General features: G+C 43.2%; 1 protein-coding gene across 1 annotated transcript; it reads right to left on the reverse strand.

Annotated features, from left to right (window-relative positions):
- Nucleotides 1-5,409: 5,409 nt before the first annotated feature.
- hunk (hormonally up-regulated Neu-associated kinase) lies at nucleotides 5,410-15,681 on the reverse strand. Its single transcript, XM_015961656.3, has 9 exons — nucleotides 14,977-15,681; nucleotides 12,112-12,404; nucleotides 11,541-11,596; nucleotides 11,127-11,262; nucleotides 10,905-11,032; nucleotides 9,074-9,200; nucleotides 8,820-8,988; nucleotides 8,490-8,655; nucleotides 5,410-7,693 (listed from the first exon to the last, which is right to left on the reverse strand). Exons 1-9 carry the CDS (start codon nucleotides 15,181-15,183, stop codon nucleotides 6,945-6,947), a joined length of 2,031 nt encoding a protein of 676 aa, XP_015817142.1. The 5' UTR covers nucleotides 15,184-15,681; the 3' UTR covers nucleotides 5,410-6,944.
- Nucleotides 15,682-16,553: the final 872 nt, after the last annotated feature.

Here is a 16,553-nt window from a genome sequence, read left to right on the forward strand (position 1 = left end):
CAACGCAGAGATACAGCTCCACGCGGTCGCACCTCCCCTCCCTCATCCACGCGGTTTCATCAGCCTCAGAACAACAACAGTTGGAAACGACCAACCAGCACGCTGTATCCAAGGCCAGGTTGCGATGACAACTGGGAGCGCGTGCTACGCTGGGTGTCTGTTGCCATCTCGTCATCGTGTTTGCAGCCGGAGGAACAGCCAGCCAGCTTGCTGGCCGGCATGCCTGTCAACAGGCATTAACCCTCCTGCTCCTGTACAAAAACATACCAAGGGGGGGTGGTCCTGAATGAACCTCCCTCCCTCCACCCAGCCCTAATCCTTGTGTGATGTTTTTCTCCATCCCTGACTCCACCCTCGTCTCTTCTCCATCCTTGCTCGCCAATCATCCACACCCTCGGCTGTTGTGGGGGAAAAACAAATCAAAACAACAAACAAACAAACCACATGGCTGCTGCTGTTTCCTGTGTCGGGGTGTAGGAATCCTCATCTTGACTATTGGGATTTGGTTCTTGTCAACATCCGGGGAGGGGAGCAGCATGATGGCCAGCTGAGAGTCCAGAAGCACACTTTTCCACCTTGTCTAAAACAACTAGAAGCACATTCATATAAACAGAGATGAAAACCCGAGTTTGCAGTCAGCATCTCTCACTAAATGAGCTCTGAGCTTATGTAGCGGTTTTATATATAGGCATGATGTTGCTGGATGCATTGCACTGTTGGGTGTGATTATTGCAGCGGCTTCACCTCGTTCACCCCGATGTCTCAGCCAATCGTTTTCCACCAAGACCAACATAGAAACGCACATCAGTCCGCACATCTACCCGGATTCGACGAGCACTCCGGGACAAAGGATGAATAATGCAGAGGTAGTGTCTGAGTGAAAGTCGCCTCCCATGATTCCCTCCTCTTCACCTTCCCTGAGCAATAAGGAAGCAATGTTGCCATGGAGGCAATGAAGCCTCGGCACGCTGGCAGCCAATTACAACCTTTCCTGTGTGAAACGGGGGACCAATGGCTGCTGAGAGTGATGCTGCTGCTGCCACAGACACTCGCACCCTATTGGCCGAGTTCTGCTCTTTGATTGAATTTCTGATCTTTTTTTTTTTTGGGGGGGGGGGGATGGAAAAAAAATCTCAAGGAGTGCCACCTGTTTGTGCCAAGTTAGGAAATATGTTGTTTTTTCCATAGAGTTAAAAAAAAGCACAGGGTGGGGAGGAAGATGTTTTAGTGGATGCTGGCTTTAGTTAAACGAGTCTGAGCTTTTGTCAACATTAGTTATGATTTAAACCTTTGATTTAGTCCAGATGTTCTGCTTTCTGGTCTCAGGGAGTTTTCTCCCCTCTCCATTAGTAGATTTAGGACCCATCCCTTAATTTTCTGTGCTACTTTTTAAGTAGCACTTTATTAAAATAAAAAAAAAAAAGCTCCATGCCTTTTATTCCGTATACCTGCAGCTTATCAACAAACACATTCAGCACATTTGTTTGCAAATGTTAACAAATGATCTGGCTTAAGTGAGCCCAGCTCAACCTTTTGACTAGATTAGAGCTGAATTTGCACGACTCAGCGTGTGTTTGCGTGTAAAGTCATTAAAACGGTCTGGTGTGATTTTTGTCTGTTAGTCTCAGATTTAATCTGAGGAATCGGTGTAATGTGATCTTAAATCTTCGAGAAACCGAACCGCCAGAGCTGCAGCGTTCACGTTTCATTAATCACCTTCATCATCTGTGATTGATGGAGCGGGAGGCCAAACGGTCAGTCTGACAGAATAACCCTAATCCCTTCTGAGTGCTCGAGCCTCATTAGAAACATCTGCTTGTTTATTTCACCCCGTGTCTTTGTTTACAATAAATCCTGCCAGGTACGCCCGCCCTACACTCACCCCCCCCCCCCCCATCCGCTGCCGGTGATGCTGTACGTCCACCGGGTCGGACCCACCTGACGTTTCTGTACGTAAGCATCCCTTCTGTCATCCCCGTGCAGCAGGTTAATCTTCTGTTTTTCTCTGACACAAAGCCTCGCCCTATTGCCAGTGACACCCTGGTGTGAGCTGGTGTGTGTGCCTAAATGTGACATGAGGGCTGAAAACAGGATTAGTGTCATCAGGATCTAAGCCTGAACAGACTGACAGAAATAAAGTCCTGCTGAACAGTAAGTGGTCAGTTGGGCCACACAATAAAAGTGTTTTTTAAACCAAAAGATCTAACAGTCACTTTTTTTTAGTTTCTATTTAAATGTGACCTTTAATTCTGCCTAAATATGAAGAAGTTGACTTTGATTACAATATACCTGATGTATTTTACAGCATCTTTGATGAGATGATGATGAACATCAGCTTCGTGTTTGTTGTTCTTAGATGGTGGACCCGTATGTGTAGGCTGACCTGAATAATCTGTTTGTAAAAGTAAATTATTTCTTCATGATCTCATCAGTGTGGATTTCATACGCTCGTGTTTTCGGACTTGTTATATTAAACTTCTGTTTTAATAAGGCTTCAGGACAACTGGAGCTCTTGTTTTTTTTTTTACATCTCATTTGAGGAGCTTTCTCATTTCAAACCGAAAAGGGCGAAACCTCGAGCGTTTAGATGGTAGTGAGCTTAAAAAGGAAAAGGCTGGGAGACAGCTCCTCAGATGAGAAGCAAAGTCTCTTCAGAATACAAAGAAAAAAAATTAAGTACCTTTATTATTTAAAAAAAAGCTACAGGATTTTACTTTTCCTGAATGATAAGTGGTTGCCAACCTTGCCCGTGTCCAAGATACGCCAAAGACCCCCGACACAAACTACTACCTGCATATGTATACGTTACATGGGATTCATTAAGATTTTTATACAGACACACAGAGTTTTCACTCTTAGACAAAGATTGGGACTCTTAGAAAAACTACTGGGTGTTATTGGGATTTTAAAAATGCAATTTTTACAAATAAAGTCTGAGTAAACTCTCCGCATCAACACAGACAGAATTGTGGGGACACGGACCCCAGGTTGAGAATCACTGATCTAAATAACCTCCCAATTTCTATTCATTTTGTTTTTGCAACAATTTTTAATCAAACCTTTTGACTTTCTTTACAAAGAATGTGGTAGAGCACATTTTAGTCCCCACATTATGAGAAGTTATTGGACTAAACTAAAATATTTAAAAAAATGGAACAACTAAATGTATTTCTATTGTGTGCGTGTGTGTATGTATGTACATATATATATATATATATATATATATATATATATATATATATATATATATGTGTGTGTGTGTGTGTGTGTGTGTGTGTGTGTGTGTAGAGTTAAAAAAAAGTATATACCGGTATATAAATAAAAACATATATACGTATACATATGTATATAAATATATATATATATATATACATTTGAATGTAATTCATATTTGCCCAAAATTAATAACAAACTTATTGACAATTGGTTTCATTGCATTTTTCTCTGTGTTTATCTTAAGTGGTGAAAAAAATGTGAGAAGCTTCAGAAGAGACTAAATTCCATTCAGGAAAAAAAATCTGTGACCAAGGATTTAATTTACAGGTGAAACTGGAAAAATGAGAATCTGGTGCAAAAGTCAATTTATTTCAGTACTTCAGCTTAGACTGAGAGACTATCTAAAGCAGGGGTGCCAAACTCAGTTTTGCTCAGGGGCCACATTGAGAAAAATCTAGTCCCAAGTGGGCCAAACCAGTGAAATTAAAGTATGCATAAATTAAAAACTGCTTCAGGTTGTTTTCTTTGTTTTAATACGATCAACATAAAACAAAGCTGGAGCCTGAGGACAGTGTATCCTAAATAGTTTAAGCACAACACGACTATTAATAATAAAACACCTGAAGTGTATTTGAAAATGTGAAATACAAAACAAAAAACCCAAACTATTCCTCAGTAATTCAAATAACATTCACAGATCACATGACTATACCAGTTTCATGCATGTCTTTGACTCATGATACCTGACATCTTTTAGCTTTCACCAGCAGTTTAATTGAAAAATGAAAGCTTATTACATTGTAAAGTCTGAAAATAACGTTTACACAATCATCTCGCAGGCCGGATTTAAACTGTGTGCGGGCCTGATCTGGCCCACGGGCCGCATGTTTGGCACCCCTGATCTAAAGGCTCACGCTTTTTCCGTGTTTTGGATTCATTAGAGTGTCATACTATGAGCCTAAACTGTTGAACTTTTTCTCAGTATTCTAATTGAGAGTTTGAGGGATTTCATGAGCTGTAAGCCATAATTCATCACAATTCTGACAAAAATAAAGGCTAATATTAGACTTTGCAAATTAGTCTACCTCATATATTAGTTTCACCTTATAAGTTGAATTACTGAAAAAAATAAATTTTTTTTTACCATATTCTAATTTTTCCAGTTTCATATTTAAATATAGTCATTGTAAAAATATCTTTAATTTAATATTTTAAATATTAAAGTTTCCTATGCTCGTGTGTCTCTTTAAGAAAGATTTGAGTTGAAAATGAGAATAAGTAAAAAATGGTTTTAACAGCAATAATAATTTTTCTAATGCTTTTCGTCTGTGATATGTTACACTCTGTCCTATTTTTAAACGAATAAGCCTCACACAGAGTTTACAAAGAGAGTGATTAATCGGATTAAACAGGATGGCGTCACACAGGTGTGCGATCATACAGGTACATCGTGCCATGTCCTGTTACATCCTCTGGGATGTTGTTAAGCCAGGGTGTTTATGTCCACAGACTGTTTGTGACACCGGACCACGGAGGGATTTTGACCAACAGTCCGCCTGTCTCTGATAAACAAAAGGCTCTGGCTTTAATGCATTTCAGGGCCACTCTTGCCCCTCTGCTTTTATCAGCTTAGCCACACAGATTTAATCTGTCATTTCTGTTTGTGTCGCTCTGGGCACTTGTCCCCCCCACCTTCGTCTTTGTCTCAACATGCCAGTGTCACCCAAAGATGTTTATAATGTGGATGGGGGGGAGCCATAGCTGAGTGGATTAGTGTCTGCTGCACGTGTGTGTGTGTATGTGTGTGTGTGTGTAGGGTTATCATATGTGTCGATGCTGAGAGTCCTTCAGCTGTTGAAAAGGAGTGAGTTTTTTTTATACACTACAAACGTCCCGTAGGAGATGTATGTGGCATGTGGGACAAGTGGCACGCAGTGGTTGTAAAGTAATATAGATGTTCCCATAGCAAAGGAGCCGAAACCTCATTAACTCCTCCAGCAGCTGAAACCATTAAAGGATAAGTGATAGACCTCAGGCTATGTGAAAATTGCACTTGAATGAACAAAACTGCTGAATTCAGTGAACTAAAGTGGAATTATTTCCTACCACATTTTAGATTCTTAGCTCATGAGTTCCTTCACGGCGTGCAAGAAAAACGCCAGACATTCTGAATGAGCAGACAGACACAAGAAGTTCAGTATAAATATTTAAAATACTTTATACAGCATAAAAATCTCTTGACACGCGGAACAAAATCCATCCAATATAAAATCTTACAAAAGACCCCACCCCCCCAAAGTGTGTATCAATCTCAGATTCAAACAAAAACGACAAAAAGTTACAAAGACGTTTCAAAAAACGTCAACAGCACAGCTTGAGTCATGCAAACCCGTTGTTTGGACAAGAAGAAATTCTACATTATTTAACAGTAAAAAGCCTCGAACGTCTGCGGAAGCCTTGTTGTGAAAACGCCATCTCACTTCGTGTTAGTACAGAAACGGCAGACGCACTGAGAGCAGGCGTCAAGCTATTTACAAGGACAATTTTCCTGTCACTCTCAGAGCGCTCTTGGCAAATGTTCATCGTTGTAGTGAACACTTAGTCTATTGCACAAACGACAGCGTTAAGACAAGAAAGAAGTGTATTTTCAAGAAAGTTATCTGACACTAGTCACACTTCTGTTACCTCTCATTCCACCCTCAGCCTTTTGGGTGAGGTGGATCGGGTTCATAAGGCATTTGATCCTCTATTTTTAATCTTTCTATCTTTAAAACTGACTGTCAACTGGCATGTTCTGCTGCGGAAAATATAGAGCCAAGACTGCTACAGTGTGAGCAGTAAAGGACTTGTAATTGTGTATAAAAAAGTTAGACGAGTTGATAATCAGTGACAGTGAGAGCTTATAAAAAAAGTGAAGATATGAATCTATTCTTGGTCCCGATGTCCGTGGTATTGTGGCATTTCTAACGTCTAAGCTGAGACACTGCAGTCCTGTGGCGCGATCTACACAAGCACATCGATCTAGACCATAGTTATGCATGACTAATGCGGTGAGGTATAGGACAGTCAGTACAGTTGTTCCTACGAGTTTTGGTATTCAAGAGTAGTGCAGAGTTTTTTTTTTCTTCTTTTTCCCACCCAGCCAGCTTTTGGGATACAGTGCAAGCTGGCAGGAAGTCAGTGGCTGTCATAGTTTTCACAAAGACGAAACATTTACACGAGACAGTCAGGGTTAGGGTGAGTTGGGGCCTGTTAGCTGGTGTGAATCAGTTTGTTGCTTAATTCGAAACAAGTTGGGGCAAAACTACACGAGTACCTCTAACTTGGTCTATAATACAGTGTTTTATTTGTTTGGGTGTGTGTGTTTACGTATATGTGCATCTACATTAGTTGACAAGGCCCATATTACACGATGTCCCCAGTCCACTCTGTATCTAGGACACAGCAAGGTTTAGTCATTGCTCAGTGATCCATTTCAGATCTCATCCTCTTAATGCCACCATCTTTTATTATATAACAACATGAGACACAAGAAGAGGTAAATATGTTAAATTCAACCCTTTTGTCTTTTTTTCCAAAGTAAAAAAGTTTATCACGAAAAGTGGCTCAGTAATAAAGGGTCTAGTTCACAGTTCAAAAGGCCGCTCCGGAAGACCTCTCCAACTTCAAAAAACTGTTGAAAGGGGTCTTGAGTTTAGTCTTTCTTCGACTTTTTTTTCTTGCTTCCCTCAGCAGAGGGTCTTAAGTGCACCTGAAGCACACAGAAGAGTTTTCATGGGGTATGGAGGGGGGGACACAACTTCTTCTACACACTGTTGAGGTTTGAACGCAAATGGTTCCAGCTGGACCTTCTTCTTCAGCATGTGTCCGATTCCCATAGAGGGGAATTTGCTGCGGTGTGTCGGACTCTCTGGATCGCCGCTCCTGCTGTTGGAGGGGGGGCTGAATGCTGAGGTGGGCTTAAGTGGACTGAAGGCAGATTTTGGAGGACTAAAGGCCGAGCTTCCAGGCGGGCTCCCCATAGTACTTGGTGGACTTCCACTGGTGTCAGAAGAACCACACAGATCCGACGAAATACTCTTCTTAGGCTGTGGGTTGACAATGAGCACTGGAGGACTAGGGATTGTTGCCTTTTTCAAATAGGAGGAATCTGGTTGGAAGGCAGAGACGTGGCGCGGTGGTGACAGAGTGCCATTGGTCAACTTGTACCAAGGGGAAGATGGTGTATCTTCAATTTGTTCCGCTTTAGTTAGGGATCCAAAAGAGTGCATGCCGATCGGCGACGGTGCTGGAGGAGCAGGAATGTTGTGTTCTGGACTTGAGTTGACCGGCGGAAGGGTGGCTAAGCGTCTCCGTTGCTGTGGAGTGTTGGGAAAGAGGGGATGGATTTCTAGATACTCCATGGATGATGAAGCCACCGTGCCAGGTGGTGCCAAAGGTGATTTACGATGTCCAACAGTTATTGCTTTCAAGAGACCTGAAAAAGACACAATGCAAGTTGATTAATTACTTCTCAAAACGTTTTTTCCCCCACTGCCTCTGCAAGAACAAATTACTAAAAAAAAAAAAACAAAGAACTGGAAGTGCTCTTTCTTTTAGCTGCGTGAGTTGCATTTAGAGTTTCTGTACGTTATGTCACCAATCTGACAACCACACGCTACAGCAGCTGTACAGAACAACCTGCCCCAGGTTTAACCCTGTGAATACCAGCCCGTCCTGGGTTGCTGGATCAAAAAGGGCCTACAGGCCTTCTCTGTACCTTGCAACGATAAATCAAAAGAAGGAAAAGAGCTTTAGCATTGCCTCTGGGGCTTGTCTGTTTTAGGCTCATTTTAAAGGAATGTGACTTGGCAGACTTAACTCTTGAGCCAGGAATCCAAATTCAGTTCAGTGCGGTTCCAAACTGTATACTTACGTCTGTGCTATCATCTCTCATGCATTTCATCTGACTGTCAACAGACTGTTAAGGTTAAAATAAACTGTGTCTCTGCACCACAATTGACTGTCAAGTTGTCCAGGGTGCTTCCTCCCAGGTGGATGGATGAGTGGGTGGTTGGTTGGATGGAGGAATGAAGGGATGACAGGGAAACTACGTGTGTGTGAGACAGCTCATTGTTGTACAAGAACGTGCATGCTCAGTCAACCTACCCTATATGAATAAAGGTAAACAAAATAATGCAGTAAATAAAACTGAATATTTTTGAATTTAATGTAATGAATCTCATCGTCGTTTAAAAAAAAGGTATTTTGTTTGGAATTATATGGATCTGTACCTAGTTTGTGCTTCTTCTCCTTGTTGGCGCCCTTGCTAACAGCCAGGTAGACAGGCGTCTGTTTTGGGGGTATGGTGAGTTTGTCGATGTGCTTCCTCCACTGGGTCTGGTAGAATCCAATATTCTGCTTTTCACCCTTCTTTTCATCCTCGTTCTTCTTGAACTCCTTAGCACACAGTGAACAAGACTTATTTGGAAACGGGACGTACCGGTTGTGTCGCTACAATTTAGCACCTCATGATCCCTGCAGAATACGTACTGTGCAGAGGGCTTTAACGAGATTTTCTTTACACATACACATATAGTCATTACTGCAGTGTGTGTACTTACCCTGTACTGGGTAGTGAGCCGTTTAACTTTCTTGTTGAGAAGGTGGTAGATGGCCAGAGTGTGGCAGGCACGGTTTTGGAGAACGGCACTCAGTGCTTCACTATGCTTGATGCCCATCTTCTCGGTCATGTGACGCAAAACTGTCTGGTTTACTTCCTCGATGTGCATTCTTAACACATGAAAAAAAAAGAACTATTATGAATTATGGTGAAAAAGGTGACATACTCTTTGATGGGTTTTGAGAGGGACGCTACCTGTGGATTAATGGCACGCCCGTGTTTCTATTGGCTAGCTGCAGCCAGGAGTCGGCCATCACTTGATGAATATTTGGACGCTTGCTGGGGTCTGGCTCAAGAAGCTTTTTCAGTAGACAGATGGCAGCTGACACAAAGCAGGAGAGAACAACTGTCTTAGAATGATCTGAATTGGCATCCTGCCAACTGGAAAGCTACCTGGCAGGTTCAGAACTTAAAGCGTGCTACTACAGGTTTACTAATTCTTGTGTCTTGACACAAAACCAGAAAAAGGCAGATAATTAGCTACATGTATAATCATCTCTCAGTGACTGCTCCATTCATTATCACCCTCAACCTTTCTTATGCTGTGTAGGGTCTGGTTCACACGGCACGATGACTATGCTGACTTTTGACCCAATTTTCTCTCCCGACGATCTTAAAAATGTGCACATATTATACCGTGATGACTCAAAAATAAATAAATAAATGAGATCAGATTTTCCTGCTGTGTGTGGTGCACTAAGAGCACTGGTCTGCTCAGAAGGACATTGTGAGCACTCCGATCGTAAACAGGGACTCTTAAAATTTGTAGAACAATTTAGCTTAAAACATTTTATTTTATGCCTCTTAAAGTTCTAAGATAGTTTAGCTGTAAATATATTGTGGATATTTAAAAAAATGATGAAAGTGGTTCTCTTGCATTTGTCTAAAACATCCGCCAATAATACGGCTCGGCTCGAGAGCAACCATTGGACCCTCCGGTTTTCGTCTCGCCGAACTGCCACACTTCCCTGGGTCCTTCATTCATTATGCACTCACGTATTTAGCAACAGTGTGGTGTGAGAGGTTCTCCTCTCAATAATGTCAGCGAAGGAGAAACAGCCGGCTGCTACCACTTCAACTTTAGGACAAACCACCAGAGTCCCACAAAGAAAAACACCATTTTAAGTCAAGGACAACAAATGACGTTTGGACCTAGAAAATGCCGACTGGTGTTTAGCGCCATCTCGTTTCCTCTATCAACGCGGGTTTCCGGCTTCAAAGAACGCAGAATCAGAGAAGATACCCGAGGGGAGAGGTGAGTGTTTGCATTGAAAACCTAGCTTGTTTGCAGCTTTGCTATAGCAGATTCAGACATGCTGGATTGTCATGGTCTTATTTGAATACGACATGTAGCCAATCAGAAAGTGTGGTGGTGGAAACATATTGCATGCTCATTCTCCGCCATGTTTGTTTACTCCGAAGTAACGGCAAGGTTTGGCGATATTTCCCGTTTGAATGGGGAATGCTTGTGTTTGAAATCAGCTCGTGTGTAATTTTAGCGGTTTTTCCGCACACCAGACACAGTAATACCAAATCTGTTAAATCTGTGACTGTTTTTTAATCACAATTCGTGTGGTCTTTCACGTTTTTGTCCGACAATTTTAAATTCCTGACGTGTGAATTGGGCCTAACTTGGGATAAGATTCCCGGGTCATTATGGTGATTTTTTTGGCGATTCAACGGCGAGTTGTGTCATAGGTGACCATTATAAGTTCTAGAGAAATTATTTAGACACCAGTTCTTCCAGTTTTAACTCCACCATTGATTTGCAAATACCTGTACAGAAGTGAAACTGCAAAACAATGAGCTGACGTTGTTCCAGTGATTTCCGTGGAAAGCATTTCTCTCTGAGGGCGTGATTGCTCTTATTATATGTGGGCACTGTGTTTACCATCGTGTTTTCATTTTTGAGAATTTCCATAGATCTAGAATCATAACAGTTTAATTTCTTTAATCTAACTTTTAATCTAGTGGCACTGAAGAACGAAGAGGTTTATCTTTCTTCTCCAGCCCTCTTGTTTCTTACCGGTGGAAAGAGAGCGAGGCAGAGGCTTCATCTCCTTATCCACCATCTTCTGGTGCAGAGCTCGAAGGTTGAACGGCTCCACCGTGAACGGCAGAGTCCCGGTCAGCATCGCGTACATGTTCACGCCGCTACATGATGAAAACGTACAAATAAAAACTCTGATTGCAACGTTAAAAACAAAAATGCATGTAATTGATTACATCTCTAGAAAGATTAACTTACATTGACCAAATGTCCACCTTGGGTCCGTACTTTTTCCTGGCGAGCAGCTCGGGAGCGGCGTAAGCCGGGCTTCCACACTGAGTGCTGAAGGGGTCGGAGTATCCCAGGATGCCAGCACAGTTACTGAGTCCGAAATCTGTGGAGGAGCAGAGGAGGTGGGATGAGTGTCAATCCTGTTATATGTTGTTGTCTCTTCATCACGGCTACAGGCAAACAGACAGAAGCAGATTAACGATATGGTGAGAGCTTGTTAGCATTTTAAAAGGTTTGCTCTTAACCTCATTAGAGAAACGGCGACTTAAAGGAGGCGATTTCATGTAATCCTTCTCTATGGCCATCAGATCTTTTAGTACTGTTGATTAAAATCCTAAAAATGTTGGGGTAAAAGAGCCATTCAAGTAATATTTAAGTTACCTATGAGCTTTATGTTGTCTTTCTCATCCAGCAGGAGGTTTTCAATCTTCAGATCCCTGTTAAAACAAAGGATAGAAGAAATCTCGATGGTCTAAAATAACCTGTTTCAGCTGTATTTTCATCCACAGTGCACATGAAGGGTCAGCGTAATCCCCGTCTCCTCCAGCCCTGACACAAGACAAATAACCTTGCTAATGTGGGTCACGCTGGTTGGTTTTCATCATCTATTGTGTGCCTACAGATCATTCCTCAGATTAAATAATCCTGTTACACGTTTGTCTCCTTGGACCATCTCATCTCGATAGAAATTCATTTCCTTGGCTGTTGAGTTACTAGTACTGGTAATCCCAAGAACAGTTCAAGAAAATTAGATTTAAACGTGCGGAGCGGGTTTTGTAAACAGAATAAAACCCGCTGTTAGAATATTTTAGGGTATTTGCACGACAGTGGCACCGCTTGGTAAATTGTTTCAGTAAATTTTTGGACAACCTGGAATAATTGACACGAAACTTTTTTTTTTTGTTGAAAATTTTTGGGCTTTCTCGTAATTTAATCAGAATAGAAAAATTACCTGTGGACCACGCCCACCCTGTGCAGATGCTCTACAGCCAGCACCAGCTGCCGGATGTACTTCTGGGTCTCCCTTTCCTCCAGGCACTTCTTGTCGTAGATGCGGTGCATGAGGTTCCCGCCGGGACACAGCTCCATCACCAGGTAGTAACTGTTGTCCGTCTCCAGGATGTCCAGCAGCTGGGTGATGTTGGGGTGACAGATCATCTGCTGGATCTGGCCCTCCCTCCGCAGGTTCTTGGTAACATACGAGTCCTTCCTGGCCTTTCGCTTGTCGATTACCTTCACCGCCACCTGGAGAGACACGGGGAAAGGAGAGAGTAAGAGGATGAGAGCTTGAAAAAGCCACGACTTGGTAGCTGAGGTTTGACTCTTAAACCTTGTGCCATATGTTACCACAAGTTATCCAGCCAGCACACTAAAGCATGACTGTGTCTCTTAGGGTGTCAGCAAGTCGTAGGGGTAACAGGTGATGAGGGACTCCGTCTTTACTGCGGAGGACATAACTCGATGCTGCCTCCACCCAGCAGCTGCTCCCAGCGTGGGGCAACACGAGAACCCTGGGATTTCAAAGGGAGGGCCTGAGAAGCCCAAAAGGTTTACTGGAGCGTCATAAACCAGAGGAGCAAACACCGTCCTGAGTGTTGGGAGGGTCCAGAGCTGCATGCATAGTTATCATCACTCCTATTTCCTTCAGCACGCACGAGAAGTCGTTACGAAAGTTCTGGCCGAACCAAAGGGTGTTGTTATTTTATTGCTCATGAGCATTCTGCCCGCGTCCCACACGTGTCATCGATGAACATATTTGCAAAATGCCCTCATAAAATCCAAAGGCGCGTCCTTTATTCAAAGACGGACCCATCCAGATAATTGCCTTCAATAAAATGCCCATCTCCTCTATTTCACCCTCTGCCCGAGTCTCCTTGTAACCCGTCTAGACGGAGTTCAAGAACACGGTTAACACACGTCACAAATCATCCCAAGGGGAGCCCATGGACACAGACAGGCATGGCAAGTGGAACAAATCACCATATCCATTAACGACATGGCAAAATGGTGTCCGCTCTTCTCTTCTGCTCTTCAGCTCATTTTTTTACGTCAGTCCTTTAGATGGTTTTATGCTCTGATAAGTGATTCACCTCTGCAAACCCCTTTTTTCTTTGGTGCAGCTGCTAATTAAGCCTGGCTGTTTGTGCACGCACGCCTGCGAGTGTGCGCGTGAGGACAATGTGCCGTCACTCGACAGTTGTCGATGGCCCCGTGTTTACGCCAGTTGGAAGAAAGGAGGAAGGGGGGTGCAGGATGTGTGTGTGTGTCGGGTGGGAGGGGGGGGGGTGTATTTACAGTAGTGTATATGTGAGGAGGGGTGGGGTTTAGTAAAGGGGAAGGGGTTGGCCCTGCCAGGGGGCTTTTGGGGGATTCGGTTGTTTATCAGGCACCCCTCAGACAGAAAAAGGGGGGTGCGTGGGGGAATCTGGACGAGAAAGTGGGTTACAGACATCAAAAACATGCACAAGGGACCTCTCCAACCCCCTGACCGTGATAGTTTCATCACTCACCCCTTCTCACTTTCACTAACCCTTGCGTTTAACCACACAATGGCAGTTCTCACCCCTGCATCCACATTTTCTCTGCTGAAAAGGAGAATTTGGGAGTCATTTAGCCCCTAAATACCCTCTGACTAAACCCAAACGCCCCGATTCCCCCCCCCCCCTCCCGTGCCTGTTGGACGCCTGTATTCAAATAAGCGAGAGTTGTGCGTGGTTGTGAGGTTGCTACAGTTTGCATCATCCTCAACAAAGACTGTGATGTAGTGGTGGTGGGGAGGTTGCTTTGCTTTCTCTTCACAGCAACAAGGTGGTGGAGGATTAAGAGAGTCAACATATTTAAGAGTTATTTATTTTTAGTAACAAGCCTTCTTTATATTTGTCATTAAAAAATGCAAACTGGTTTCACAAGTTGAAGCAAGAAAGAGGAGGAGGTGCTTGTTTTTCCAAACATGCCAATTTTACTTTGGCTGCGTCCCAAAAATGAAACAAAGAGGGGAAAAAATAAATGGAACCTGTAGAGACTGAGAGACAAAGGCAACCAGTGGCCGTATCAAAGCCCTGCGCTTGCAGAATCCTAATGAGGGCCATTTATCAACGACACAATTTCATATGCAAGTAGCGGCTCTGCTCCCTCATAGGCCGGACCTCTGTCCCCTATCACAGCCCAGCGTGCACACATGAGGTGAGATCACTATCAGCAGCAGCAGACAAAGCGGAGGTCCAAAAACCTCACAGAACGCACATGTTCTCACCCAGTGCATTAGGGAAAAGCAACACAGACCTACAGGCTTTCTGTCTCACCACGTAGGTAAATATTTTCTCTAGAGCAGCACCGCTGTGCAGCCCAACAGCTGCTGGTGCCGCCTGAGCTCACGAACAAAGGCAAACACGGGTGGACTCTCTTGGGTGGATGGAGCGGATCAACTGGACTGACAGCTGGAAAAGGAAAAGTAGATACCCAAGCCGATGATGTGAAAAGTTTGGGTTAATTTTTAGATATCCTGCGGGTGGCACAAAACAATGCACAAGGACGTGTGTGATGCGATTCTAACACCAGGACAAGAAGGTTTAAGGTGTTCCAAGATGCACAAAATCACCCTGCACACAATTTAGGGAAGTCATTTTGATCAGAATATCTTGTCCTTAAACCTCGTTTACGTGTTTTCTACCTCAATTAAGTAAAAATAAGTAAAAATCATGAATCAAAATTGATAGATAAAAAGGTGAGGGAGAACATGACCCCCCCCCCCCCCGTCCCCTTAAAAAAACAATTACGCCCATGTACGTGTGTGTTTTCGTGCTGCAGTGCGCTTTACCTTCTCCCCGGTCAGAGTGTGGAGACCCTCTCTAACTTTAGCGAACGATCCCTCTCCCAGCTTCCTCCCGATCAGGTAGCTCCCGACCCGTTTGGTGTGGTAAAACTTCTTGACGATGTCCTCCCCGGGACAGGTCATGGACTCCAGGATGCTCTCCCTTTCATGCTCATCATCCGTTGATTCGTGTCCCATGTTCTCGTTGTCCATCACCACAGGCGTTGTTGCCCCAAACAAGAGTGGATGCGCAACTCTCGCCCGCCTTAACGGAAGACAGGTATCCTATTAAACGCTTAACGCGCGCTCAGTGCGCGTCTGAAGACAGATTTAGGAGCGCTTGGAGCTTGTGCCACCTGTTCACCGACAGCATCCAACAGTTTCTGAGACAATCAGATCGGATTAAAATGACACAGAGAGAAATAAATAAAAAAAGTCAGTCCTGGTAATATAAAAAGCGCGTTAAACCAACTAGCGCAGCTTATCTTGGAGATATTTGCTAACTGAGGCTCGGCAGTGCGAAGGCGCGTCTCCAAACAGGAGCGTTTCTTGAATGATGTGACCGAGCAGGCAGCGTGTTTTTCATTTTGAAGTGACTTTCCCGGTCCTCTGGGTGGGCGTTTCCTTGGTGTGAGGGAAAAAAAAGACACGGTGACTGTAGTGGCAGGGGGTAGCTTTTCATCCAATCAGCGCAGGCGGGCGGAGCGCATGTGAACAACTGTACCGGCATCACCACCGCCTCATCGAGCGCTCTCACGCCGAACATGGACAGGAACAAAGGATTCATTAGTGGCCAGATGACTGGAACACACACCTGAATCAACACCTATTATATTCTGGCATGATTTCTGGTTGCATGTCCTTTTTTACGCACAGTCCAACTGTGCGTAAAGTCCTACATGGTTCCACTACGCACAATAAACAGAAACGCAATAATTTCATTAGAAATACAGCCTATTAACTTTTGAATTTTACTGATAATAAATCACCACATTTTTAACTCAAATGGTTTATGTCAGCTTACTTTTGTATGTTTTGGTTAACTGATCTTTCTCAGACAAAACAAGACAAAGACGGATTTGTTTTTATTTAGCTGAGGTCTAGCATTTAATAGTCAAATGAAGAAGAAGAAGAAGAAGAAGAAGAAGAAGAAGATATCATTTCTATAGCGCATTATTCTCATAATGATGTGCAGCTTGGGTGAAACAGTAAACTATACACATTAAACCTAAAAGAGGTGAATGAAAAACAAAATAAAAAACACGAATCCGTTAAGAAATGTGACGTTTTTGTTTATTTTACCTTTGGGTCTTTATTTATTTGGCTTGTCTTGGTCACTGAAACACAAAAACACGCAGTGTGACCTGACTGCTGCGCAATGCTTTCTAGACATCTTGGTTTAGACCAAGAAGTACAGGCGCGCCATCTACTGGAGGCGTTTTGAACTACAAGAGCGTAGTTCCTCTGACTCGAAAGGGAAAAGATGCTCCTATATGTTTTGTTTCATTATCTTCGTTTAGATCGAAAAGGACTCACTAGGTTACATGAATAAAGATTTTTTAAATAAACAAGTGGAGACATTT

The sequence above is a fragment of the Nothobranchius furzeri genome, chromosome 10 (assembly GCF_043380555.1).
Source record: "Nothobranchius furzeri strain GRZ-AD chromosome 10, NfurGRZ-RIMD1, whole genome shotgun sequence".
Classification (NCBI taxonomy): domain Eukaryota; kingdom Metazoa; phylum Chordata; class Actinopteri; order Cyprinodontiformes; family Nothobranchiidae; genus Nothobranchius; species Nothobranchius furzeri.